This window comes from Dermacentor variabilis, chromosome 3 (assembly GCF_050947875.1).
Source record: "Dermacentor variabilis isolate Ectoservices chromosome 3, ASM5094787v1, whole genome shotgun sequence".
Taxonomy (NCBI): Eukaryota; Metazoa; Arthropoda; class Arachnida; order Ixodida; family Ixodidae; genus Dermacentor; species Dermacentor variabilis.
Genome location: NC_134570.1, coordinates 62,204,967 through 62,229,877, shown reverse-complemented (window position 1 = coordinate 62,229,877; position 24,911 = coordinate 62,204,967). Strand labels below are relative to the sequence as shown.

The 24,911-nt window shown below is 42.7% G+C and overlaps 1 protein-coding gene across 1 annotated transcript; it reads right to left on the bottom strand.

Moving 5' to 3' along the window:
* Positions 1 to 468: 468 nt before the first annotated feature.
* Positions 469 to 24,750, bottom strand: LOC142575743 (OTU domain-containing protein 3-like). The gene is made up of 9 exons (XM_075685352.1): positions 24,581 to 24,750; positions 23,666 to 23,859; positions 21,100 to 21,248; positions 19,647 to 19,759; positions 14,588 to 14,710; positions 7,845 to 7,949; positions 4,902 to 5,007; positions 3,257 to 3,405; positions 469 to 1,192 (listed from the first exon to the last, which is right to left on the bottom strand). Exons 2-9 carry the CDS (start codon positions 23,821 to 23,823, stop codon positions 1,028 to 1,030), a joined length of 1,068 nt encoding a protein of 355 aa, XP_075541467.1. The 5' UTR covers positions 23,824 to 23,859; positions 24,581 to 24,750; the 3' UTR covers positions 469 to 1,027.
* Positions 24,751 to 24,911: the final 161 nt, after the last annotated feature.

Here is a 24,911-nt window from a genome sequence, read left to right as displayed (position 1 = left end):
AAATTCTTTCTTGTACTTGTACTTATAAAGCAGCTCTGCAAAGTTCTTGTACTTAGGCTGTCATGGTGCAGTAAAAGTTATTGCAACTTGCTACAAGTTCATTTCTTGGCTCTTTTAAAATGCAATGCTGCCCATATTTACCAGTAAACAATTAACTAGGTTTATCACGGTGAGCTGGCGCATAAATTTCCAAGGCAGCGGCATAGGCACTCGTCTTTCATTTCTGCATCTTTTTTGGCTTATCAAGCCTCCTCTCCTGGTAACAGTGGCTTATTTTGGTAAGCTTTGCCTACTAATAGTACTATACTTGGCTTATATTTTTCTTTAGTGTCCCTAGTTGATGTCAGCATCATGAGATGGTGCAACCAGCAATGCGGCGCATGCTTGTCTCGGGTGTTCCATAAGATGCAGTAAGTTTATGGAATTTATCACTAAACTCTACTGTTGGAGAGAAAATAAGCAAGCACGTACGGTCATATTCTTTATAACCAACATCATAACTTTACAGCATCTATGAGTGCTCGCCACTGGAGCAGCAGTTCATTGGTCATCTAAATAAATTATACATAGCAGAGAGTTTCAGAACACACTACAGCGTTCCGTCGTAATGACAACGGTAGGAAATGGGAGCCCACGAGAAGGAGTTGATTGGCGTTAACGTCGAAATGCAAAGTCTCTCTCTCTCTTTTCAAACAACAAGAACAGAAGGCGTCGCAGCCCTGAGAGTCCGTCAAAAAGGCGAAGGGCCTGCCAGACGCCCACACGCACCTATCACACTTGTCTCTCAAGGCGAAGGACACTCACAACCCACTTTCATTCTAAATAAGTTAATGAAGCCGGAGACATCTTCCTCCCCATCACCTCGACGTCGAATTGGTTTTTCACAGGAACTACGTCGTCGCCTCCAAACGCACGAACGGTCGTTAAGGCACGCAACTTGGAATGTCTGTACAGTCCACTTTCGGTGTTTTTTTCTTCTTCTTTATGTCGAGGGAAGGCGGCAGCAGTGGCCTTTGCTCGGCAAAGTTTAGATGGTGAGGTACTTGAAGTCTGCCACAATGACGTCGGTCGCCTTGGCCTCCTGTTCGTTGCGAAGCTTGAGGGTGTTGCTGTCGCCTTTCTTGCGCTGTATGTTTCGCTGCTTGCGCTCCTGCTTTTTAATCTCTTTCTTTGCCTTAGATGATAGCCGTTTCTGCAAAGAGCCACAGTTGAGTGAATGCTGAAGAAGCAAGAAGGTTGTGAAGCATCTTTCATTATCAGCTCCAATATCTACTGTATGTACTTTTCTTTAGGTCGTACAGGACTTTTTAAGATTGCCTGTGGCAGATGGCACAATCGTATTCCTTGAGCTGGATTACTCAAAGAGGTGGACATTACTTGCACGAGAAATCCAAATGCATAAACGAATAATTAACAAAATTCCACTTAAAGGGGCCCTGAAACACTTCTTGAACATAAGAAGAAAAACATATCCAATCTGTCGTAGAGGCAGCTGGGAACATGTGCGCCAAATATCACCGCACTGCATGCCACAGGGAATCTACAATCTCCTGTCAGACACAATGAAATATCGCTTGCTCTGGCTTAGGCAATGTTGTCACGCAGCGTCATCGAAAGCAGCTGGACACACAAACACGCTACTGGCTGATTTCTTGATCACGAGAGCATTCGCAGTAATTCATAACTGCTCATTTTGAGTTAAATGATTGTAACTATATAGGTGTCTGCGAATTCAAAGATGCAGAAAAGCCACTTCATCTTTGCTCTGCGCATGGCCTCCCGAGATGGCAGCAGCGTGCTGTGTAGCGTAGTCTACCACGGCTACCATAGGGTACCGCGACAAGCACTATCACCGCCGTGACACTCAAATTTTAGCTGGGGCTTTTCCCTCTTGACTTCTTCGCTGTGTAGCTTTCATCGTGTTAGTGGAGACGGAAAGACAGAGAAAGTGGTGTAATAACTGCACTTATAGTTGAAGGATCTGAAAAGTGTTTCAGGGCCCCTTTAACTTCCACTTAAGTCTATAGATAGTTACTTTATGTCACACAAGTGTAATCTAGGAATTGTTGCTGGTAATTTTTGCAAGGCATATACACTTGGAACAAATTCTCAACATGACACCAGTTTAGAGAAATTCACTCCCAAAGTAGGCAACGAAGTATGCTGGTGTTCCAGTTATCTTGTGCTTTAATGCAAAACGGAGTTCTTAGTTAATAAGTTGGAACAAGAGTGAATTTTTACTGCTAAGTTTGACGATGCACGTCCCAACACCAGTGCTATCCTCAGAATTACTTCCCAAGTGGATATGCCTAGCTAACTCGCAAGCTGCAATTTGCAAATTGCAATATGTGCTGTGAAGCACTTGGACACTTCATTATCAAATGTTGTAACTCAATTATGCATTTTGATTTCTCCATGCAAGTAATATCCACCTCTTCACATAATCCAGCTCGAGGACTAGAATTGTGCTGCGTGCCACAGGCAAAGATTCTGTATGGTTTTAAAAAAAGCAAGCACTTGGTATATTGAATGGATGCTGACCTGTAATGTCGCAATGCTTTTGCATTGCAGCAGTTGCTAGACATACCTAACAGAAGTTGCAAAACACAGTGCGGCACAGTATGAAAGCATTCGAAAGCAATGTGTAAAAAATACAGAACGTTAAAAGCTTTGCTGGTTTTTCCGTTTGATGAAGAAAAGTAATTGGAATATCTGTGCGTTTGGTAAATTGAAGGCTTTACAGAAACTCGTACTGCAAGAACCAATTCCCAAGAATGCAATGTAAGCATGGCAGGTATATGCTAACCTTCTAACTGTCAACATAACCATAAACATGCATATGCTAGCTTTTTCTTTGGTTTATTTCTGCCTTGTCACCATAAAACACAAAACTGAATATGAAAGCATTCAAAAGCAATGTATGAAAAATACAAAACCTTAAAAGCTTTACTGGCTTTTCTGTTTGATGAAGAAAAGTAATTGGAATATCTATGTGTTTGGTAAATTGCAGCCTTCACAGAAACTCGTACTGCGCGAGCCAATTCCTAAGAATGCAATGTAAGCATTTTTCTCTCTGTAAGCTCTGCAAACATTAACAGCTTAATGAGCTGCTAATGGTTGGAGAGTAATGTTTTGTGGACATTTTCACAAGGTCTACAATATCGCCGAGGTGCCGGTCAAAAGGCAGACCAAATGACAGCACAGCACCACTAAACAGCAGCGGTAGGGCTACCTAGGGGCATTACACAGGTCCCACCTTTTGGCCAGGTGTGGAATCTGCTTTCGTTTTGCCCTCTTCAGGTTCCGTAACACCATTCTTCGGCGACACTGCTGCTGCACCCTCACCGACTATCAAAGGTTCCAGTCCATCTGTGCTCCAGATCGACTCTACATCCTCGCCGAGTTCTGGCAGAAAGAAAGAAAGAAAAAAGGAATGAAACTGTCACACGCAGTCACAGGACTCGAGTGAAAACTTTGCAGTTGCAACCTTTCTGAGGTACAGAAAGAAAACTCAAGTGTGGAGAAATTTAAAAAGTGGCCACCATAACATCGTAGTCAATGGAAACAAAAGTAGATAAGTATATCTACAGGCTTGCTAATATGTGGCGTTAACCCAATGGACGGGTGAGCACACCTGTTCTCAATGAGTGCTGACAAAAGAATCCACAGAGTTGGAGTAAGTATGTTTCAAAAGTTGCAGAACAGACTGAAGGTAGATGAAGTCGAGGGTTCGACAGAAGCCCGTCTGGTCGGGATGAAACATGAAGCAATAAAATGACAGACACTGACCAAAAGAAGTGCTAAAGATGAATAAATCTTCAAGATGTTTCGGCTTTGCTACAGAAGCTTTGTTCACAACCGATGTGTGAACAAGGCTTCCGTAGCGAAGCCGAAACGTCTTAAAGATTTATTTATTTTTAGCACTTCTTTTGGTCGATGTCTGCCGTTTTATTGCTTCAGACTGAAGGTAGTTCGAAATGATGAAACCATTGTAGTCCAAATAAAAAAAAAAAAACATGAGGAACAGAGGATGGGACATTATGGGTGCCCTCTTTGCTTTCTTTTCTTTGTGTTTGCTTTATCCTCTTTGGACACTGTGGGCACAATTGTGCAAACCAAAATAGTGTGTAAAATGAAAAAGCCGATTGAAAACATATTTAAAATATATCACATACATCTTGAAACACTTCTCAGTGGACCTATGCTACAAGTTTGAATAATATGTGTGTAAAATTAGTTGGAAGGTAGACAGCTGGCTGTTTGCTCTTGTTGTCAATATCACATCACGTAGCATGTTCACTTCTTTCATTGTTTTTCATAATGTTTCACATCAGGCATATTTTTAAAGTGGCTGAATATGTGCTTTCCAAGTATGCTAGACACGAAACAGTTGATGTTTTGATACCTTACATTCTTGTAGAGAGTTCTCGCATGAGGTCCACATACTGCAACCTGACACAACTTGCCCAATAATTGAAAATTCGTAATCTGTTCTGTAGCTGTATGCTCTTCAAGATTCTGGCGACACAAGAAATGTGACAAAACAACATTTTCTATGGACAAAATTGACACCTGAAGAGGTTATTTGCGCTACAGTGGCTTCCGAAGTATCAACAAACTTGCCAATCTGTTAAAACTAACCTGCTAAGGATGACAAGGCCACCTTGGACGAAGATAGATCCTCCTATCAAAACATTGGCCAGCCTAAGGCACCTTATTCCTGTTTATAACCCTCATACCACAGTGTGCTACTCCATCTGTCAGCCCTCTTCTTGATTTTGGGTTGCCCAACAACAAGCCATTTTTGTTCTACATCTGTGTGTGCATACGCTTAGTGTTAATGCTTGTGTGTTATCGGGTGGTTTGCTTGTACTATTCTACGCTGCGTGAACGGTACTCACCTGTGTCCCTACTGGGAAGGGAAGCCCGGCGCGTCATGAGTTGACTAATGGCTCCGACTTTGTTGAAACCGTTCTCTTGCAGGGCTTCCTTGATCAGCTGCAGGTCCTGTGGATGATCGCGAACTGTAAGCCTGTCCAACCGTGCGCAGACATTGATAAAAACTTAATAGCATAGGTTCATCGATACACGAGGTGCCTGCTGCAGTGGCTTATTTGCAATGGCCCCCTACTGCTGAGCATGAGGGCTTGATTTATTTCTGGCCGTGGCAGCCACATTCCAATGAGCATGGCATGCTAACATGCTAACTGTACAATGCGGAGGTGGCACATTATGTAACCCCAGCTGGTCAAAATTAATATGGAGCTTTCGACTGAAGTGTCCCTTATAGCCCCGTACTGCTCTTCAGTGTTAAACCTAATCAATCAAACCTCATTTTCTTACTTTCGCTCTCATGAATGGGAAGGAGTGTGCATGAAAAAGGAACAAAGATGAGGCAGACGAACTGCAATAGGGTGTGTTTGGCTAGTTTGTTTGTCTTAGAATACACCCTTCCTTCATTCATGTTCCTCCCCTTTTCCTCTTCTTCTCATAATGTTTGATCATCTGATGACTATGTTTTGTTACCAGCACTCGTGTGGTCTCTTTCTGGTTTCTATCCTTGTCTCTCTGCGTTGTTCCTATGTCTAACGAGGAAGATGACGTCGTCGTCTTTCTTTTTTATTGTGCCGATTTTTGTCTATTCATGAACGAGTGTGAACTTGCCCTACAACTTACTTTACACTCCCTTTACTTGCAGCTGTGGCTCAGTAGCCAAGGCATTTCGCTGCTAAGCCCTAGGCTGTAGCAGCCACAATTTAATGGGGGGCAGAATGCAAGAACGCATGTGTACCATGCTTTGGGTGCACAATAAAAAACCTCGGGCAATCGAAATCATCCAGATCTCCCCAACGACGGTGCCTCTTGTGGCACACAAGTCACTTTGGAACATTGAACCCAAAAACTTTTCATTTCAAATCAATCCAACATTACTAATTCGTGCCACCAGGTAATTTGTGAACTGAACACCTCTCTACGTTTTCTGTGACAGCCATCTGGAATCACTGTACCAGCTGTACACTCCGCACAGCCACATGTCTGCACTCTTTCACTGCATGGCTGGCCAGCCAAGGGGCGGAGTGATGTCATGTCTGAAATTCAGCGCAGCTTAGAGACGAAGACAAAGAAAAGAGACATGTCAACACGAGCACAGACTAAACCTGAAGTAATTGGTATAAGTTTATGTGGAAAATTCAGCGCAGCTTACAGGTGGAAACGAAAAAAGGAAACACATTAACATAAGTGCTCCTAAGCATCGAGTGACCTCTTGGAACTGAGCCATTAAATTCCAGGCCATCACTTGAGTAACAAGGAACAACTTTCCGAAACTGGAAGCAGATTGGAAAATATTGCAAAAGTTCTCTATGGAGGACAGCAGCTTTCGAAAAAAAGTGGCAGGGCCAATGACAACAAAACCAATAAGTATTTAGGTGCAGTTGTAAGCCTTCTTGCACTTTTTGAATGCATACTTCGGCATGCAGAGCCAGACAGACGAGTAGCAGACATATTGTGGGAAGCTTGAATAGAAGAAACTGTTTCAGAATCATGAATCTTAGGCACATTTCGATAGGAATGAATTGGTGAGGTGGGCCCATCATCCATACACATATGTACTAAAAATGCTCGTTCTGATCTCGACAAGACAAATGGTCCACAGGAAGATGGAGATAAACTGTTAACAATGGGTACTCTTTTTTGCCGCATTTGTTCCAAACTTCAGCTTCTTAAGGTACAATAAATAAATAATGCCACAAGGGCAACGCTAACGATGATAGCACTGTACAAACAATACAAATGCTTATGACAACAAGCACCTCTGCATAGTAATAACCAGTTTCAGTGCTGTATGCAGCTTTCTTTTATTCAATGACATTCTGTCTCATTCTAGACTAAACATTAGCCACTGACAAAAGTGGAATATTTGGCAAAGCAACGTATGCAACTCAAAGCTTCTAAACAACGCACTTGCTTGTTGCCCCTAATAATTCCGAGGTTGATGCACACTAAAATTGCAGAGACAAAACTTTGAAACCTCACTTTTCTCTCATTTCATGCCATCAACCTACATGCATGCCATGGAGAACATGCATCTCTCCAATGAAAATTGCCATCTATGGTACAGAAAGGTATTGCGTTCACAACTTGGCTCACCACATTCGTCGTCAGATTTTCAGGCATACCATAGACTTTTTAGGCCTGTTGTCAGCCGCATTACATTCACCATTTGTAATTTGTCACTCCATCGACAGCTTGCTACCACATTCCTTGCACTAAACATACCTTAACCGCCTAAGCTACCAGCAGAAGTAAGCCATATAAGACAGATGTGCAGCTAGAGAGTTTTAGGCATCTCACAGCTATGTTACATCCAGGACTCCATAATTAATTACTCCGTCAACTACTTGATACCACGTTCCTGCCTATCTACATTATTTTTTTAATGCGAGGGTAAATGCCTCGGTATACAGGGGTATGGGATGGGGGTGAATAAGGATGATTAAATTAATGAAATTATACAATTATATCTAGCCTTTGCACAATAGACTGCATAATTAACATCAGCATCATCAGCCGTGCTACTGGCAGAAGTAAGCCAAAGACAGAGGTTCACAGAAAATTACATGCTTGAAATGATCACCAGTGGTCAAATGAGGGATGCCTCAGCCAGGAGCCAGTGTGTTTTGATGAGGGGATTTGGCAGCTATGTAAATTCTGCCAAGGAAAGCACTTGTAGCTCCGATGAACGCAACTCCCCTTGCTGAAACGACGGCTCCTGACTGAAGCTTTTCCCTTATCCACCGACCATCGATCACTAGCAGAAATAAAGATGCACGAGGAGTACTTACTTGTATGCCAGTCTCTCGCATTATTTGCTCTTCCAGCGGTGCTGCAGCTGCATCACCGGATGCCCCTTCTGTACTTGAATTCTCCTGTTTGTCGACCTTTGATGCCTTTGTTCAAAGAGGTATTGAACAATTAATCGGTTGACATCGCGGACAGGAAGCAGCCATTGCATGCACTGAAACACGAGTGGAGGAGGGGGGATGCTTTGCATGGCACTGAGAATGAGAGAAGGAACTAGAGACAGTGCAGAGAGAGAGGAGGGCAGCTATGACTCAGCACATTCGCCAATCCATTCTGAATTGGCACTTTTCCACCCCTTCCATAACAGAAGCAGTCATTGTTTGAACGGTGACTCTTGGCTATTCACAAGCTGTAACTTCTCGGCTGAGTTCATGTAGTTTGCTGGCTTAAAGCAGCGCACTCTTCGAATGAAAATGAGAAAAAGCCATGGGACAGCAGTGCCTGTCCGGTGTCTCTTGCATTTGTTCAAAGTGCACGCTTATTTAACCCTGCGAGTGCTCTGCCCAGGTATGCTCGTCTGGGCGCTGAGGCACAACCCGTAGCCATGCACAAGTAATGCCATGTCACAATTTCCGCATAATCCTTGCCTTTCCGAATGATTCTCAACTGTGAAACATCCGTAGGCTGGTTGTGCCATCTGTGTCGAACTTTCATGGCAGATTTTGTTTTAATACAACAGATGGCACAACAAAGCTTATCTGCCAGTGTTGCTCACGTCTTTTGTTTTCAGACATGGTGAATTAGCACAAAAAAGCCAAGCATATTTTTTTTTAATGATGCATAAATTCAAGAACTTATGAACTCTGATCTGGAGGGCTTCGACGTTGATAATGAGGCGTTTTCTAGTGACAAAGACAGCAGCAATGAGGTTGTGTTGCCTGCCTGTGGAAAAAGAAATTACCCTATTTGAAATGTATAATTAGCACACACCTTATCTCTTGTTTAAAATACCTTGCAAAATGTTTGGTAACATATCGTCAGTAAATAGCATTTGAATTTAAAGCCTGCTCATGTGTTACATGGACAGAAATTGAATTTGTTACACTTTTAGAAATATGTAAGCCATACAGTGGGCGGAAACAACTGGCATCCACAAGCAAATGAAATAGCCCAGCAACATGTTCTTTAAAGGGACACTAAAGCGAAACAATAAATCAGTTTAGACTAACGAAGCATTGTTTGAGAAGCCTGCAGGCAGTCATTTCAACAAAATAGTTTGATTATTAGATGAGAAAATGAAGGTCGAAGTATCAGTATTTGAATTTCGCACCAAAACCCCAGCACCGGTACGTCAGCGTGACGTCAGGGATTCCAAAGTATGTTTTCGCATTTGGGCCGCGTTGGCTGAATAAAGGTTCCCGAAACTTGCCATGTTTAAAATTTGGTTCCTTTAGAACACAATGTAGTTAATCTGTACCGCTATGTATAATTAGTAGGCCCTAGAAGATGCCATCAAAACCCAAGACGTCACAGCCCCCAGGTGCGGGAACTTAAGTAGGCATCGCCACCCGTATTTCGTTCTTCTGCTTTTTCTGGCTTACTAAACGTCTTATCGTTGCAAGAGTGGTGTTTTTGGTGTTGTAGAATGGTAATTTACTGATGCAGAAGAAATCATTTTTCACTTTAGTGTCCCTTTAAGGGTGCTCTTCATGGTGGTGGTGTTTTTTTTTTTTTTTTTAACGGAGGCACTGAAGAAGAAGGCTATTTCCCATGAAACTCATTATTTCAGAAACCGCTGAGCAGTGTTGCTGAAGCCCAGACTACTCTGATCAAAAGGAAGTGTGCTCTCTGTTTGTCCTTTTCCACATGGCGGGATTCTGTTTGCGATTTCACGCATATGGAGAAAGCGCCACTGACCTGAAGGTATGCATTTTTTCAATGTTTGGTATTCCCATTGAAAATTTAAATCTGAAGATATGGCTGCAAAATGTGCGCGCTACATGAATCTATGACGCATGTTCTCTTTTCTTTTTTCACGAAATTGTGAACGAGGCCTTAATAAAAGCAGAGTAAACCAATTATTCAAATGTTTTATTTCTTCTTTATCAAAAAGATAAACTTTCAAGATAAAGCTTGGGCTTGAAGACTGCATTTCAAATGTGCGAAAATCACAACCACTGCAAGTTACATAAAACGAGTGCATAGATTATGGTTGTCACAAATGAAAAGAAAATCCCAAGTGGGTACCATACCTCGTGAAACAGGATTTAAACACAAGTCATCAAGACAAAGTGTGTGTCAATACAGACACTAAAAGTCCCGCAATGAGTCTCGGTTCTGGCCCTATATAAGACTACAAAATCATGTTCCACCTGCCAAGTCCCTAGCTGAGAGGCCTTGATAAGGAAGACGTGACACTTCCACTAAAAAGAAGTCTAAAAACCTTCACAGCAGAGAGGTGCGAGGAGATTGCAGCAGAGAGTTCTACGAAAAAAAAAAAATGGCCAAACTGCATTTCATTTTGTTTCGAAATGGTCACAATGAAGTTTTAAAATCTGAAATTTTAAATAAGAATTAAGATATGTGCTAATTAAGCATTTTAATTAGAATCATAAGTGTTCCACAGTCAACACAGCCTCGTTGCTGCCGTCATTGCCACTTGAATAAAATCTATCAATTATATATGGCAGCTGGTGTAGTGTCTTTCTCAGCAATGGAACTAATCTTCTCCCGCATTTTTTCAGCTAATGAAGGCTGTGCTCTCAATTGAAATTAAATTCTGGGGTTTTATGTGCCATAACCAGAATCTGATTATGAGGTAGTGATGATGATGATTTATGAAGTTTAACAGCACAAAAGGCTACTATGGCCATAGAGCTCCAAAGCAGTTTATGAGGTAGTGGGGAACTGGATTAATTTTGACCAGCTGGTAATTTTTAACGTGCACCTAAACCTAAGTACATGAGAGTTTTTGCATTTCACCCCACTAGATATGCAGCTGCCATGGGCAGGATCGATCCCATGACCTTGAGCCTCCCTTGCAGTGGTTACATAACAGCCACTAAACTACTGCATTATAGCCACTAAACTACCTCGGTAGAAGTGGTGCATTGAACACTTTGGAAAACTGATCTTTCACTTCAGGTCGACTTAGTTTCTGGCTTTACATTCTTGAACTTTCTCTTTCACGTCCCATTAACAAAAGGGCCGGAGATTTTCATTGCGGCACATCACCGTTCCAAGGAGAAAAAAAATTTACCACATGTTCTTGAATCTAAGCACACTACCCCCCAATGTTCTAGGATATAAAAATAACCACTTTATTTGCGAATTGTGGAATATATTTGGATCCAAGCTTATGTAATGGTACCTAGCAAAATTCATAATCACAAACAGAAATGACGGGACAGACAGGTTGTTGAGAACTCTAGGAGCCGTGACACAGAGGAATTCTTTTCAAGTGTGTCACAGTTTCATTGAACCACAATAGTCATCGTGGCAAGCCGTCATTTAACTAGTTGGCCGCAATTGGTTTGTCTGCTAAAAGTTACATTGGAAATCTTTTCAAGCAAACAGTATCTGTTTCAAAAACCTTGTACTTCTTTTTTCTTATATTATTTTAGTTTTTTTTTCTGCCCCAGCTGCCTGTTTACAGTATCTTGATAGAACATTTAAATTGCTTGGCAAAGAAGCTGCACTCGCTTGCTATATTGTGTATCTAAGGTGTTCAGCTTTGTCCATCTGCAATACAGCAACTCTTTTTTCCAGGCCCCCCTTTTGTCGAAAGTAAGAATAAAGACCTGATTTGAATCTAAGCACTCTTTCCCACTCTGGTCTTTAAAAAGAGAGCAACCAGTTAGATTTGCATGAATACGGTACCTCAGTTTTCCTGCTAAAATGCCTAACAAATCCTCGGACCATTATACTACACATAGCATGAGAGTGTGCTGATGCAAGGGGCCGATAAAATTTTGGCACAAGCTCAGTCATACTCTGAAAAGTACTGTACTGTATGAAGTCGTTCAAATGCGACCACTAGAGCGCATAGTTTTGATGCATTCCTGCGAAAAGAAAAAGGCGCAAAGATGTACTACAAACTCTGATGTGTCACAGTCACCGCTTGTGGCACACCACAGTTGGCCATACAAGTCCGTCGCCTTTGCTTTTCGCTGGGCTGCAAGAAAACTACGCGTTCCACTGTTTGCATTGGAACAACTACAGATAGTAATTACACTTTCTTTGACTCTACAGCGTACATTGTACGGCTGCTTCAGTTTGGCAATGCACTTGGTGCTTGAGCTCAAGAGCCTCCGAGTGTTGGAACGCCTTTGGACTTACTTGGTCCTTCACTGTCTTTTACACAATGTTGCAACCTCTGTCAAAAGTGCACAGGCCATACTGCCGCTGCTTATGAATGGAGTTCACATTGGGCTATGTTGTGGGGCTTAGCTGCGAACTGAACGCACACTCGCAAACATGCAACAAAAGAGCACAGTGATGTCTTGGTGCCTTGAATGGGTGCCTCTATGCCAACGAAAGCAGCACAGAGTGGCCACAGACATAACCTCGGCGTGCTGCAAGTGTGACCAAGGAGTCCATACGAAGCACTGAAATTGTGTTGATGCAGTTTTACTCCAAGCTTGCGAGAGTGCAGTTCACTTGGAACTATGCTATTTCATCGCCAACCACAAATTTGAGCCAATCTCTGGACAGTACAATGTGGGACTCGGGGTGGCAAATTTAATTCCCAAGAACAAGCAGGACTACTGCCCTTACTCCGCCCAACCCACGTCATGGTGTTTTGCAACACGACAGATGCCCTACCACATGACTCTGTAGTAGTTTTTGCTAAAACACAGTGCTGCCTGTGCGCTTTAACAAAGGTTGCTCATTCCACGCACCCTTTGTTGACTCATGGGAAGCAATGCCATCAGTTTAGTGGAACCTCGTTACAGCGAATCCTCATTATACTTCATTATATTCCATGTTAAATGTAACATTTGTTACACCCTGTCCCCTATTGGCAAGAAATGTACTAGTATTTATGTTCAATAATTTGTTATACCCATGTTCGTCATATCGAGGTTCCGACTGTAGCATATAGGAGTACAATATAAAGAAAAGGAAAAGCTCAAGAGGCATGCACAAAAAAGGGGGCATAATTAAGCGAGAAGCAAAAGATGAACGCACATTGAAGGATGCATGCAAGGCAGGGAGGATTGGCAGGCCACGAGCAGGAATAGGACAAAACTTTCACCTTGCAAACAGCAGGATGGGGAAGGGATAGCTTAGCCCGTGTTTTCTGGAGGAATGGCTCGTTCTGAAGGTTAGCAGTCCTAGAATAACAGCACCCGGTGCACCCTGTTTCGTGTCGTTAGTTGCACTACACCCCCCCATGTTCCACTACTTGAAAAAAAAAAAAACCTTCAAGTAGGCAACTTGGCACCAAAAGAAAACAGAATGTAAACGGCCCTTAGGGCTATCTTGACAATGCAGGAATCTATCGTGTTAACAAGCTGCCCACATACTTTCTAGTCAATTGCTTAATGATACCCTCATAGGGTGCCCCGTATATTCCATGTTTCAGCTACCCTCTATTAAGTGCACCTAGTGTTTACCAATGTACTTGCTGCTTGAAGGCCAACAGCAGCGAAATTTCACATAGCGTAACAATCGTTTGTGGCGATGGTATAGTTACAGAGGAGACTTGGTGCAAAAGGCAATCATGTGCATCAGAAATGTGTCAAAATTTGTTTTCGATACTGAAACTTAAAAAAAAAAAGAAAAAAAAAAACATCCACCGATTACAACTCGCCGGGTGTTGCGCAGAGCCCAGATTCGGCCTGATCGGAACCTATGTGCCTGCTGCCTGCTCGTGCATAGTGTACGCTGCGTGTGGCTGCATATTCTAAAAACAAAAAAATACCACTGGGACCGGCCGCAGTTCACCACGCGCGATTGCGGGATTGACATCATTTCTGGCTTATCGTGTGGCTTCATGGCACACCAATAGAAGCGCCTGTAAGTCTCCTACGAAGCAATCAGAATGCTGTTAATTCAAAATCTGCAACTTCTGACCTCACTACTTCACCACTCTTTGGTGATGTCTACCATTCACTTTTAACAAATTAGGCTCAAGTCAGATTTCACTGCAGTTGACCTCCAGCTTAGCTAACCTAGTGATATACTAATGGGCTTGCGACTGCACCATCGCACGGGTCTGGGCAGTTCAAAGCCAAAAGCGACAACCAAGCAAGAAACGCACACAGAACACAAGTGTTTTTTTTTTTTTGGTTCTCCTCTCCTCAGACCAGGCTCCCGCATCACCTCTTTTTATTGAAAGCACATCGGTGGTACAGGCCAAAAATGGCCAATAAGCAGACTTTACCTCTAAGGGAAGTCACTATTATATGTGTTATCTATATACACAAATTTACAATTTATGTACGGACGCATATCTATCTATTATCACACTACGTTGAACACACCGCATACTAATGCAGTCATACAGCACTCACGCCTTCACTTATGCCGTGCCATTTGGCACATTGAAAGGTAATGAGGAGATATAAATAAAAAGGAAATAATGGGAAGGAATGTAGCTAGCAGTCGCACAATGGGGTTTTTGTGAAGCAGGGGTGTAAGGAGTGCACTCTGGTGGCAGCTCTGGCGCCAGTGGCAGTGTTACAGCGCACACATCGCATGGGTGAGGGACTAAGGGCGAAAATGAGACAGAGCACACTGAGGCCACATTGACGGGCATTCAAACTTCGTGTTGGCTTACAGCTAATCGGATTGATGCGGGACCCTGAGTATTGTCGCCAATTTTACGAACGCTGTTGTAGTGGTCGCCATTGTGGTAGGACAGGTGCAGCTCCGTGGCATTAGGCTTGTCTGTGCCCTTCACCTGGAAAAAAAGCAAACATTCGATGTTCTGTGATTTCGAAGTGTGGTGTGGTTCGGGTTGACAGGTTGTTCCGAGCACTGCTGCGAAGCTTCAAAGGTTGCTTAGCAAAGTAACCAGCCTTTTATCGACATTAAACAGACTCCTATGGTGTTGAGAAAGTGACAGTAGTGCTGCTGAAGTCCTTTGTCTGTGCATACAGTTTCATTCTTGTTTTATGTTACCTTTAGAGCAGCCTAACAATGCTCTCAAACGACCAGTTGGATGTGCCATTAGAATGGTGATAGAATACAGAACAAGTTTCTGATAAGAAAGCCAAGACAGGCATTTTATCCTTTGTAGCGGGAGCAGATAAACAAGCAGTGCATTCAATGGGCAATGCAAATGCCAGCTCAGATGCTGCTTGTTAAAAAAAACGCCAATTTACAGGAGCACTAAAAAAGCAATATTAAGTTGCACAGTATTACTAAAGTACACTTTTTGCAAATAGCGAAAATGCCAGTCTTAGTGTGAGAGGAGGCTTAGCAGGACAGAAAATACTTGAAAGCTAAATATGGGTGGCCACAGTGCTTTTAAGTTAGTGCATCAAGTCGTTCTAGTGTCATGGATTTTGACAGCATCTGCTCAGGTCTACTTAAACCTTTCTGTTCCAATAATTCCTGTAGGAATCAATGTTTTACAGGAAACATCTGACATCAAGAGAAGCAACAAAACTACTTTCAGAAATGTGAGGGCCAGCAATGCTAAGTACATAATTTGTCGACTTTGTCATGTCAATATGATTCTCTCTGAAATGTTGCAAATGTTCATGCGTCGCATTGCACTAAGGTTAGACTTCCTCTGCACTGTACTTTTAGAGCTTACTGTCTAGTGCATACAACTTCCCCTGAGTAGCGCAAAAGAGGTCGTCAAATAACTGCTGGCTGTATTTCACATCTTATGATTGTGAATTAGGAAATATGAAGAACCACATACTGCTTTTAACATATTCACTTTTTGGCAGTTCATGGAAAAAACATTTGATTCATTGCCGAAAACTGCAGTGAGAATTTTTAAATCATTTCTCGTCGAGTTTCGCGATTCAGATAAATGTAACATAAGATCCCCTTTATTGAAAAAAATTCGGACCAGAAAGGGCTAATAGTTAATCAATACTACTTGCATTCTAAAAGGTCAAAAGACGACATGACAAGTTCCCATAAATTTTTGTGCACCAAGAGAAGTTTGTCTTTCCGTTTCTCAAATACTAACCGAACCCTTTTTTTCCTCCCAAATTATTAATAACCGAGTTTTAGAGCATAAAAGTATAGTATGCTCTCCAAACTGAACTAGTGCTGCTCTTCAGTGTCTTTTTCACATGACGATGAACACAAAAAAAATTGCAGTTATGATTCAACATCATACACTACGTACTGTGTTCACCGGTGTGCGTCTTCCTTGTTTTGTTAAGTGCACATCTGTAGCAACTAAACAGACTTTTCCATAATGCTCACACCAGCTGTGGAGCTGGCAATGATGGCTTAAACAGAGGAATATTGGTGCCACCTCTCCTTACAGTGCAAGACAACCACCACAGACATGATAAAATGCAGAGGAGCTTGCTCCCTAAGTGATGCATGGCATTTACATTCCTTTCATGAAGCATACCTTCCCACCTTCGTGCAGTTATTAGAGACAACAATGCTTTAACGGAGCAGCATTTGGGTGCAGACAACTCGTGCTTCTGTCACTAGGGATGAAGCAGGCAAGCGCTGTACCCAAATGCACCATTAGACTAAAAAGGCCACGAAATGCTACCTGTCGGTAAAATTCGAGCTGGAACCAGCAGCGGTTTAACCAGCAATGTCATTTATACCTGTCTCTTTCAACGGTGCAACATTCAGGAGATGAGTGAGAAAGGATTACAGAATGTCACTGTCGAAGAAAGCTTCCACTTATATTTCAGACGGGAGGGCAATCTACCCTAACCCATTTCATAGACAGTAGGCAACACCGTGGATGCTGGAGCAACTTTTCTTACTGCCTGCACTCGCGACCAAAACAGAGTGCATTGCACACGGTATGTGCATGATGAATGACTCGACGTAACACTAACTTCATATACTGCGGTCATAGCATGTGATATAGGATATAGTTACTTGTGAGAAAGTTTATTCCGTAGGAGGTGCCACTGATTCAAACCTGCTGATTACAATATGCGTGGAGTGATAGATTTGCAAAACTACGCTCCTTGCATAGCTATGTGTGAAACGGACCAGTATGAAACAGCAAGCTCTACACCCCTACCTAACATTTCTGGCTACAAAACAAAAGCTGGAACAGTTGACTCAACAGTTTAATTCAAGAAGTAAACATCATCATCATCATCAGCCTGGTTACGCCCACTGCAGGGCAAAGGCCTCTCCCATACTTCTCCAACTACCCCAGTCATGTACTAATTGTGGCCATGTTGTCCCTGCAAACTTTTAATCTTATCCGCCCACCTCACTTTCTGCCGCCCTCTGCTTTGCTTCCCTTCCCTTGAAATCCAGTCCGTAACCCTTAATGACCATCGGTTATCTTCCCTCCTCATTACATGTCCGGCCCATGCCCATTTCTTTTTCTTGATCTCAACTAAGATGTCATTTACCCGCGTTTGTTGCCTCACCCAATCAGCTCTTTTCTTATCCCTTAACGTTACACCCATCATTCTTCTTTCCATAGCTCGTTGCGTCGTCCTCAATTTCAGCAGAACCCTTTTCGTAAGCTTCCAGGTTTCTGCCCCATATGTGAGTACTGGTAACACACAGCTGTTATACGCTTTTCCTTATGAGGGATAGTGGCAACCTGCTGTTGATGATTTGAGAATGCCTGCCAAACGCACCCCAGCCCATTCTTATTCTTCTGGTTATTTCAGTCTCATGATCCGGATCCGTGGTGACTACCTGCCCTAAGTAGATGTATTCCCTTACCACTTCCAGTGCCTCGCTACCTATCGTAAACTGCTGTTCTCTTCCGAGACTGTTAAACATTACTTTAGTTTTCTGCAGATTAATTTTCAGACCCACCCTTCTGCTTTGCCTCTCCAGGTCAGTGAGCATGCATTGCAATTGGTCGCCTGAGTTACTAAGCAAGGCAATATCATCAGCGAATCGCAAGTTGCTAAGGTATTCTCCATTAACTTTTATCCCCAATTCTTCCCAATCCAGGTCTCTGAATACCTCCTGTAAACACGCTGTGAATAGCACTGGAGATATCGTATCTCCCTCCCTGACGCCTTTCTTTATTGGGATTTTGTTGCTTTCTTTATGGAGGACTACAGTGGCTGTGGAGCCGCTATAGATATCTTTCAGTATTTTAACATATGGCTCATCTACACCCTGATTCCGCAATGCCTCCATGACTGCTGAGGTTTCGAATGAATCAAACGCTTTCTTGTAATCAATGAAAGCTATATATAAGGGTTGGTTATATTCCGCAAATTTCTCTATCACCTGATTGACAGTGTGAATATGGTCTATTGTTGAGTAGCCTTTACGGAATCCTGCCTGGTCCTTTGGTTGACGGAAGTATAAGGTGTTCCTGATTCTATTTGCAATTACCCTAGTAAATACTTTGTAGGTAAAGGATAGTAAGCTGACCGGTCTATAATTCTTGAAGTCTTTGGCGTCCCCTTTTTTATGGATTAGGATTATGTTAGCGTTTTTCCAAGATTCCGGTACGCTCGAAGTCATGAGGCATTGCGTATACAGGGTGGCCAGTTTTTCTAGAACAATCTGCCCACCATCCTTCAACAAATCTGCTGTTACCTGATCCTCCCCAGCTGCCTTCCCCCTTTGCATAGCTCCCAAGGCTTTCTTTACTTCTTCCGCTGTTACTTTTGGGATTTCAAATTCCTCTAGACTATTCTCTCTTCCATTATTGTGAGTGCCACTGGTACTGTCTGAATCTCTATATAACTCCTCAGCCACTTGAACGATCTCATCCATATTAGTAATGATATTGCCGGCTTTGTCTCTTAACGCATACATCTGATTCTTGCCTATTCCTAGTTTATTCTTCACTGCTTTTAGGCTTCCTCCGTTCCCGAGAGCATGTTCTATTCTATCCATATTATACTTTCTTATGTCAGCTGTCTTAGGCTTGTTGATTAACTTGGAAAGTTCTGCCAGTTCTATTCTAGCTGTAGGGTTAGAAGCTTTCATACATTGGCGTTTCTTGATCCGATCTTTCGTCTCCTGTGATAGCTTACTGGTATCCTGTCTAACAAAGTTTCCACCGACTTCTATTTCAGACTCCTTAAGACTGTCGTTCATTGCTTCAATATTAAGGTCCTCTTCCTGTGTTAAAGCCGAATACCTGTTCTGTAGCTTGATCCGGAATTCCTATATTTTCCCTCTTACTGCTAACTCATTGATCGGCTTCTTATGTACCAGTTTCTTCCATTAGTAAACAAGGCCGCCTCAAAGCAGGCAAGGTCAAGCAAATTAAATATAGCAAACGCAAAAATAATGAGAATAAAGGCAAGTACGGCAGACCCTTAATAACAAATAAAAGACAGCCTGCAAGTTCTGAAGGTTTACTTAGCTGTCCCGAATGTTTCCTTCTCTGTTAGACTTTCTAATAAGCTGTTTTTGTTCGCACTAACATCATTTCCTTGAACTTGAAAATAAAACATTTCAAGCAAGAGGTTGGTTTCAAGAGGCCAATGAGGAACAATATGGTTATCCACTTCACTTCTCCAGACTGTATGCTAGAAATTTACACATATGCACTTCTACATATGCTAGCACCTCCAGAGGCCTTGGATTGATACTGAATTTCAAGAAATCTAAACCAACGAGGAATTCCGGAAAATATGTTTAGTGAAACTTTAAGATATGAATTACTGGCTGCTGAGGCCAGCCACTGCAAAGATTTAGATGATAAAAAGTACATGGACAATGCCATTATCACTCACCTGCCACAGAGGAGTATTTAGCTGGTGTATAACGATAACAAGCTCATGAAGCTTGGCAAAGGCAACTATGGCATCATTGCCTGCATAGGTGCCAGGCTGACCCAGGTTATGTACTGCAACGCAAGAGCAACCCAACAATCAGGTTAAGTACTGCAACAATCATGAAAGCCCTTAGTGGAGGTAATCATTGACACTTCAACATCCTCATCCATCTATACTCAGGGAAAAGAACATTTCTTGTGCTACCAAAGTTTTCTACGCTTCATGCAGTTTGGCATTTCAAGCCAGCGAGAATGGTATGCATCGTTCGCTGGAAAGTGGCAGGAGCAGAGCAGAGACCGTAAGGGAGCACTCTAAATTCGCACAGACTGTGCAGAGTCACAAACAAAGTTTTCTCACAATCTCACTCGTCAGCCTTAACAAGCCACTGCTTAAGTCTGAATGAAAAATACATACATAGCATGCCGAAAAACTGGTCAAAAGAGTCATTGACATGTCGCAGTGAGTAAATGCCTTTTCTGTGACTTTATTTAGCCTCCTACAATCAACGCAACATCCTGCTTTGAAATTTAGACAATGCACTCTTCATCCTTTGTAATGAATAACCCAATACTGAAACAAGATAGCTCTAAAAAGGGAGCAAACATTATACAAGACAGGCAAGCTGCAACAATCTTAATTTGTCAGAATCCAACAATGTTTATGGACACCGCGTAATGCCCTTTGCTGGTCGTAATGTCCTTTGAAGTACCTCCACAGATAAAACAAACCGGAAATTCTATGACTGCTCTGAAACACCACACGTAACTATTTGAACAAAACAGGATGTGTAACTACCATTATCAGTTGATGCTCCTGCATGTGATCTATGCTTGAAATTGCTCCGTTTGGTATGCATCCTGTGTTTTCACCATGCAAGCACTTATAAAAGCGTCTTTTGTGATGCTTATGCATTTTCATTTGCTCTGCTTTTTAAAGATTATTTAAGTAAATTATCCATCACTAACCATTTTGCCTAAGGATTGGGATGCATGACTCGCCACACTGTATTTAATTTTCTTTTATTACTAAAAACTGTTGCTAGTATATTACTATTGAAGTATAATTTGCCTTCCATTTAATATTGAAAGCAGATATTCAAAATGCAACAGAAAATGAATGCAGGCCAAAATACAGCTGCACAACATGAGATGCGTTGTCTTGACAAGCATGGCCTATGTTGCAACGAGAGGAAAAAAAGAACTGACAACTTGACAAGTACAGCTTGTCTCAGGCATCGTAGTGAAATACACCAGAGTGAATGTAGCTTGGGTGATGGAGTTAACAGGTGGTGATGCAATGTTTTCTGTGCTGCCAGTTGGAATTCTACTATTTAAACCCCTACAGCAGGGTGAACTTTTCAGAGATTACTGCTCATGTTGTGAAAGACAGGCCACAAGCTGCATGTACTCACAATGCTGGTCAAAGGGGATCTCATCCTCGACAAAGGGCTCAAAGTCGCTCCTGTGCTCCTTCATGTACTGCACCGTCTCGAACCTGTACTTGAGGTGGTTCCTCGTATGGCCTTCGAGTTGGTCATTGAGAGCACGGAACAGACAGTTCCTTTACAGATTAAAAGGAGAAGAAAATAAAGTAGTGTAATGACATCCCATCAGTCATTTACTTGAAATACTTGCTCTCAATAATGAATCGCAAGTGAGGCTTTCTTGTGCATAGTCACAGTAAAAGCTACACAAACAAGTTTAGCTTCAGTACGTGGGTGCTGTGTTCAGGGAGTTTCAGACAAACACTGCAAGGAGGAAACCTAGCACTAGTGTCTGCATGCACAAGTGTATTTTGTCAGAACCTTGCCCTTCTGACTCTGAACATTCTTACAATTTTTTATGCAGATTACCTAATGTTTACTTGTTATCGCATAGCTTATTTTCTACGGCAATGAGTGTCGTTTAGTATTCATACGATATCATTAGTGTTTTAAGAACATCGCAAGAAAAATCACCTGTTATAATATAAAGTATGATCTGCACATACTGAGTATTGCTGTACAAGTGTGGTCAAGATTTAGCCATAAAGGCACAACCTAAAGGTTGCAGTTCATTAACTTGCAGCAAATAGTGCGGCAGCAGTGGATTGGCTACAAACAAAAAACGCTTTTCTGCTCGAAAGAAATGTTGTAAGGCATGTACACAATGCAAGAAAACCTGGAAAAACAATATGAGTAGACTTTAATGGTACCCTTGGCAATTAAATGAAGGAGCAGCAGCAGGCTCCCACAAGAAAAATGGCGATATTCTCATTATTTCTCACACATCCTTTCTAAGACTGACATATTCCCAAACATCATTGTCTTTGTCCACTACAGTAATACCTGACGTAGTCTCAGATAATCATGCACACAGGCCATCACTCAAGTGATGGTCTAGTTACAGTCGATTTGAACTGTGTGTGTTCTTGCATCTCTTTCCAACATGGTTTTTATAGTTACTGTGGTGATGGTGTCCTCAAAATAAAGTTTATATCTAGCACTCATGTTCTCTAATGTCTTATAGTCGTGCAGTTTACTCCCAGCACATGCCTGCAGTGCAAGACGAATGCTGTACAGCGCTGACACTATTCACAGTTCCGCTGCCAAAGAAGTCATTGCTGCACCTGTGCTCATGTGTGAACTCCTCCACACCCATCGACTGCATCACCACTTTACCCCTGTCAACTGTTGCCACACTCTTTCTCACATCTTGCTTTCTTCCGGGTAGCCTTGCAAAGTTTTTTGGGAGAAACATTTCAGTCTGTTCCTTCCCTCACAATATGCACGCAATTGCATTTGTTTAGGCAACAACTGTAGCAGGCAATCCGCAACCTCAGGCGGAAGTGTGCCGACGGTTTGAAAGAAACATCTACATATATCGTACATGTGTACTTATATATACAGGTAGAGGAATTGCTAGGTATATGTCTTATTAAAGATAAGCTTAATGAAGTAGTATACTCCCACATATTCCCAATCGCTTCATGTGGGAAGCCACTGAGATCGCTGACCGAGATGACCATTAATTTATTTTACACAGAATGCGCAAAAGCAGCAGAAAACACAGGGCGGTGCTGCTGCAATTTGCAGTGATGCAGATGTTCAAAACTCAATAATTAATTAGACATATCATGCAGAGCACTTAAATCTGTCTTTTGATGATCAGAAGGGCTCACCATACTGACTATCCACCCCTCCAGAAACATTTCATGGTCCCTTTAAGTCATCTTAACATTGCACCATATGGATGTTCCTGCAATTCAACCCCCAAGGGTAATCTGCTAGTGCACATTCAATTGCACCGTTGCAATGTCAAACTGAATATCTTGCCCTGATTTCATGTTTTCATTACGTCTTACAAATAAGTGGGCATGCATATGATGAACAGCCACAATGTACTGTAATAACATACACTACCCAGGCTAGGTGCTCTGTGATCACTGTGCTAATGTGCTGTGCAGTACTAATGCATGAACTCATTATTGTTTTAACCTTTCAACTGCATTTGATTCAATTAGTTTCAGTAAGCACAATATATGAGAGCACCCATCCCACCCCGTATGTAACACCCCCGAAATGGGGGCCTTTAAGGAATAAAACTGAACTGAATAATTAGGCGCGTGGACAAATTTCCTTGTCAGCGTTTGTATACCTGATGTATGAACAAGTTTGTACACAAATATTGCTGAAGGAAAGAGAGCTTACCTACAACCAAATGCATTCTTACATGAAAGTATAAATGCTTTATAACTTTTACACGTATAATGACACCAGGAAAAAGAGTTGTCGATATTTTTTTAGCACAGCACGAGTTATCATTGAAGTCCAGCGGGAGGGGATAATGAATATGGTATGATAATCGTAACAATGACACACCAGAAGCTAGAAAGTAACTTCCTTGAAATAACTCGACCTATCGAGCTCACAATTCAATAAACAAGAAACGAGACAATTAAGATGTACCGCATAAAACAATGGTAGAGGATGCTCTTACCCATCACCCTGTATTTCCCGTAGGGTCAGCCCCATTGCCTTGAGCTGATCTTTGAAGCACGTGAAATTTTCATCATCGCTGTTGGCCTTGTTCTTTTGCTTCAGGGTGCTCGGCTTCTGTTGCTGGTTGCACTTTTCCGACGATTTTCGGCGCGCCATTTTCCTTCCGAATAAATATTGAATCTAACCGTGCCTCTGCAAACATCGCATGCAAAACAGCGCACAACGCAGTCCGTCAGCGACCAAAACCAAACCGCTCACGACGAAGCAATAAGGAAGCGCAAAGCCTCAACGTAAAACGGAAATGAAGAGCAAGAACGCCGTCGCCCTCCCTTTTCAAACAAGTCCGTGCATTATACCAAAGCGAGCAGCGAGCCTTTCCGTACCAGCCGCACTACAGCTGACGATATGGAAACCCAGTGCCAGCATCAGCTACGGGAACATAGCTATTGCCGAAACACTACGCACGCCGGCTCTGTTGCAATCGGAAACAAGACTCGTTTATTTTTATTTCATGCGTACTCGCGCGCCGCATTACATCGGTGTTGCAAACGATACGCTATAATAGTATCGCACGGGGATGACTGACGTGCTGACCGGAGCACCCACCACCAATGGCCCCCTTTTCATTTTTTCTAGTTCACTTACAAAGGCCTCGGATGCGGTCGTTGCTCGCAAACGAGGCGCGCGCATTTACCGCTCAACGAGCACATCCGAAGCCCAGAGGTTTTCGCAAAATCCACGCGAACAGCATCGCCTAAGCTCCGGTACGCGTCATACGCCACCGGCGGGGGCAGTGCAGTTACATTTCGCATTAGATCCGGCGGCTCTCGCGTACACGGGAAGGAACATCGACGCCGCTCTCCGGAAAAGCTAAGGAATCTACCGACCCCAGTCGGCCGCGCGGCGTACTCACAGGACGGGTGTGGCCACAGCGTGTGATCTGGATCATCGGGGTAATAGGCGGGGGTCCCATGTCATCGGGAAGTAACATTTCCGAGACGATTTCGCATCGCTACACGGCGACAGCCAGCCACACGAAGAATGGATGCCCGCTGCGTCGACCGAGTCGCCATCTGCCGGCAGCTGCGGCCACTGACAAAATAAAAGAGGAAGAGGAGTCGGCCAGGCCGGGATGGATGCAGGAGGAGAAAGGAAGCAGATGAGGATGAGGAGAACGCGAATAGAGTGACAAGGCGCGGGAGCAGCCAGACGAGAAGGCTGTGAACACCTTCAACCACTGCAAC

What these genes read in the sequence shown, in the direction of transcription:
- LOC142575743 (XM_075685352.1), bottom strand. Translation starts at nt 23,823, where the DNA reads ATGGCGCGCCGAAAATCGTCGGAAAAGTGCAACCAGCAACAGAAGCCG. An exon ending in CCGCATCAATCCGATTAGCT is followed by an intron (nt 7,950 to 14,587) that starts GTAAGCCAACAC and finishes CTTTGAACAAAG; the next exon opens with GCATCAAAGGTCGACAAACA. An exon ending in CCTTCCCAGTAGGGACACAG is followed by an intron (nt 3,406 to 4,901) that starts GTGAGTACCGTT and finishes TCTTTCTGCCAG; the next exon opens with AACTCGGCGAGGATGTAGAG.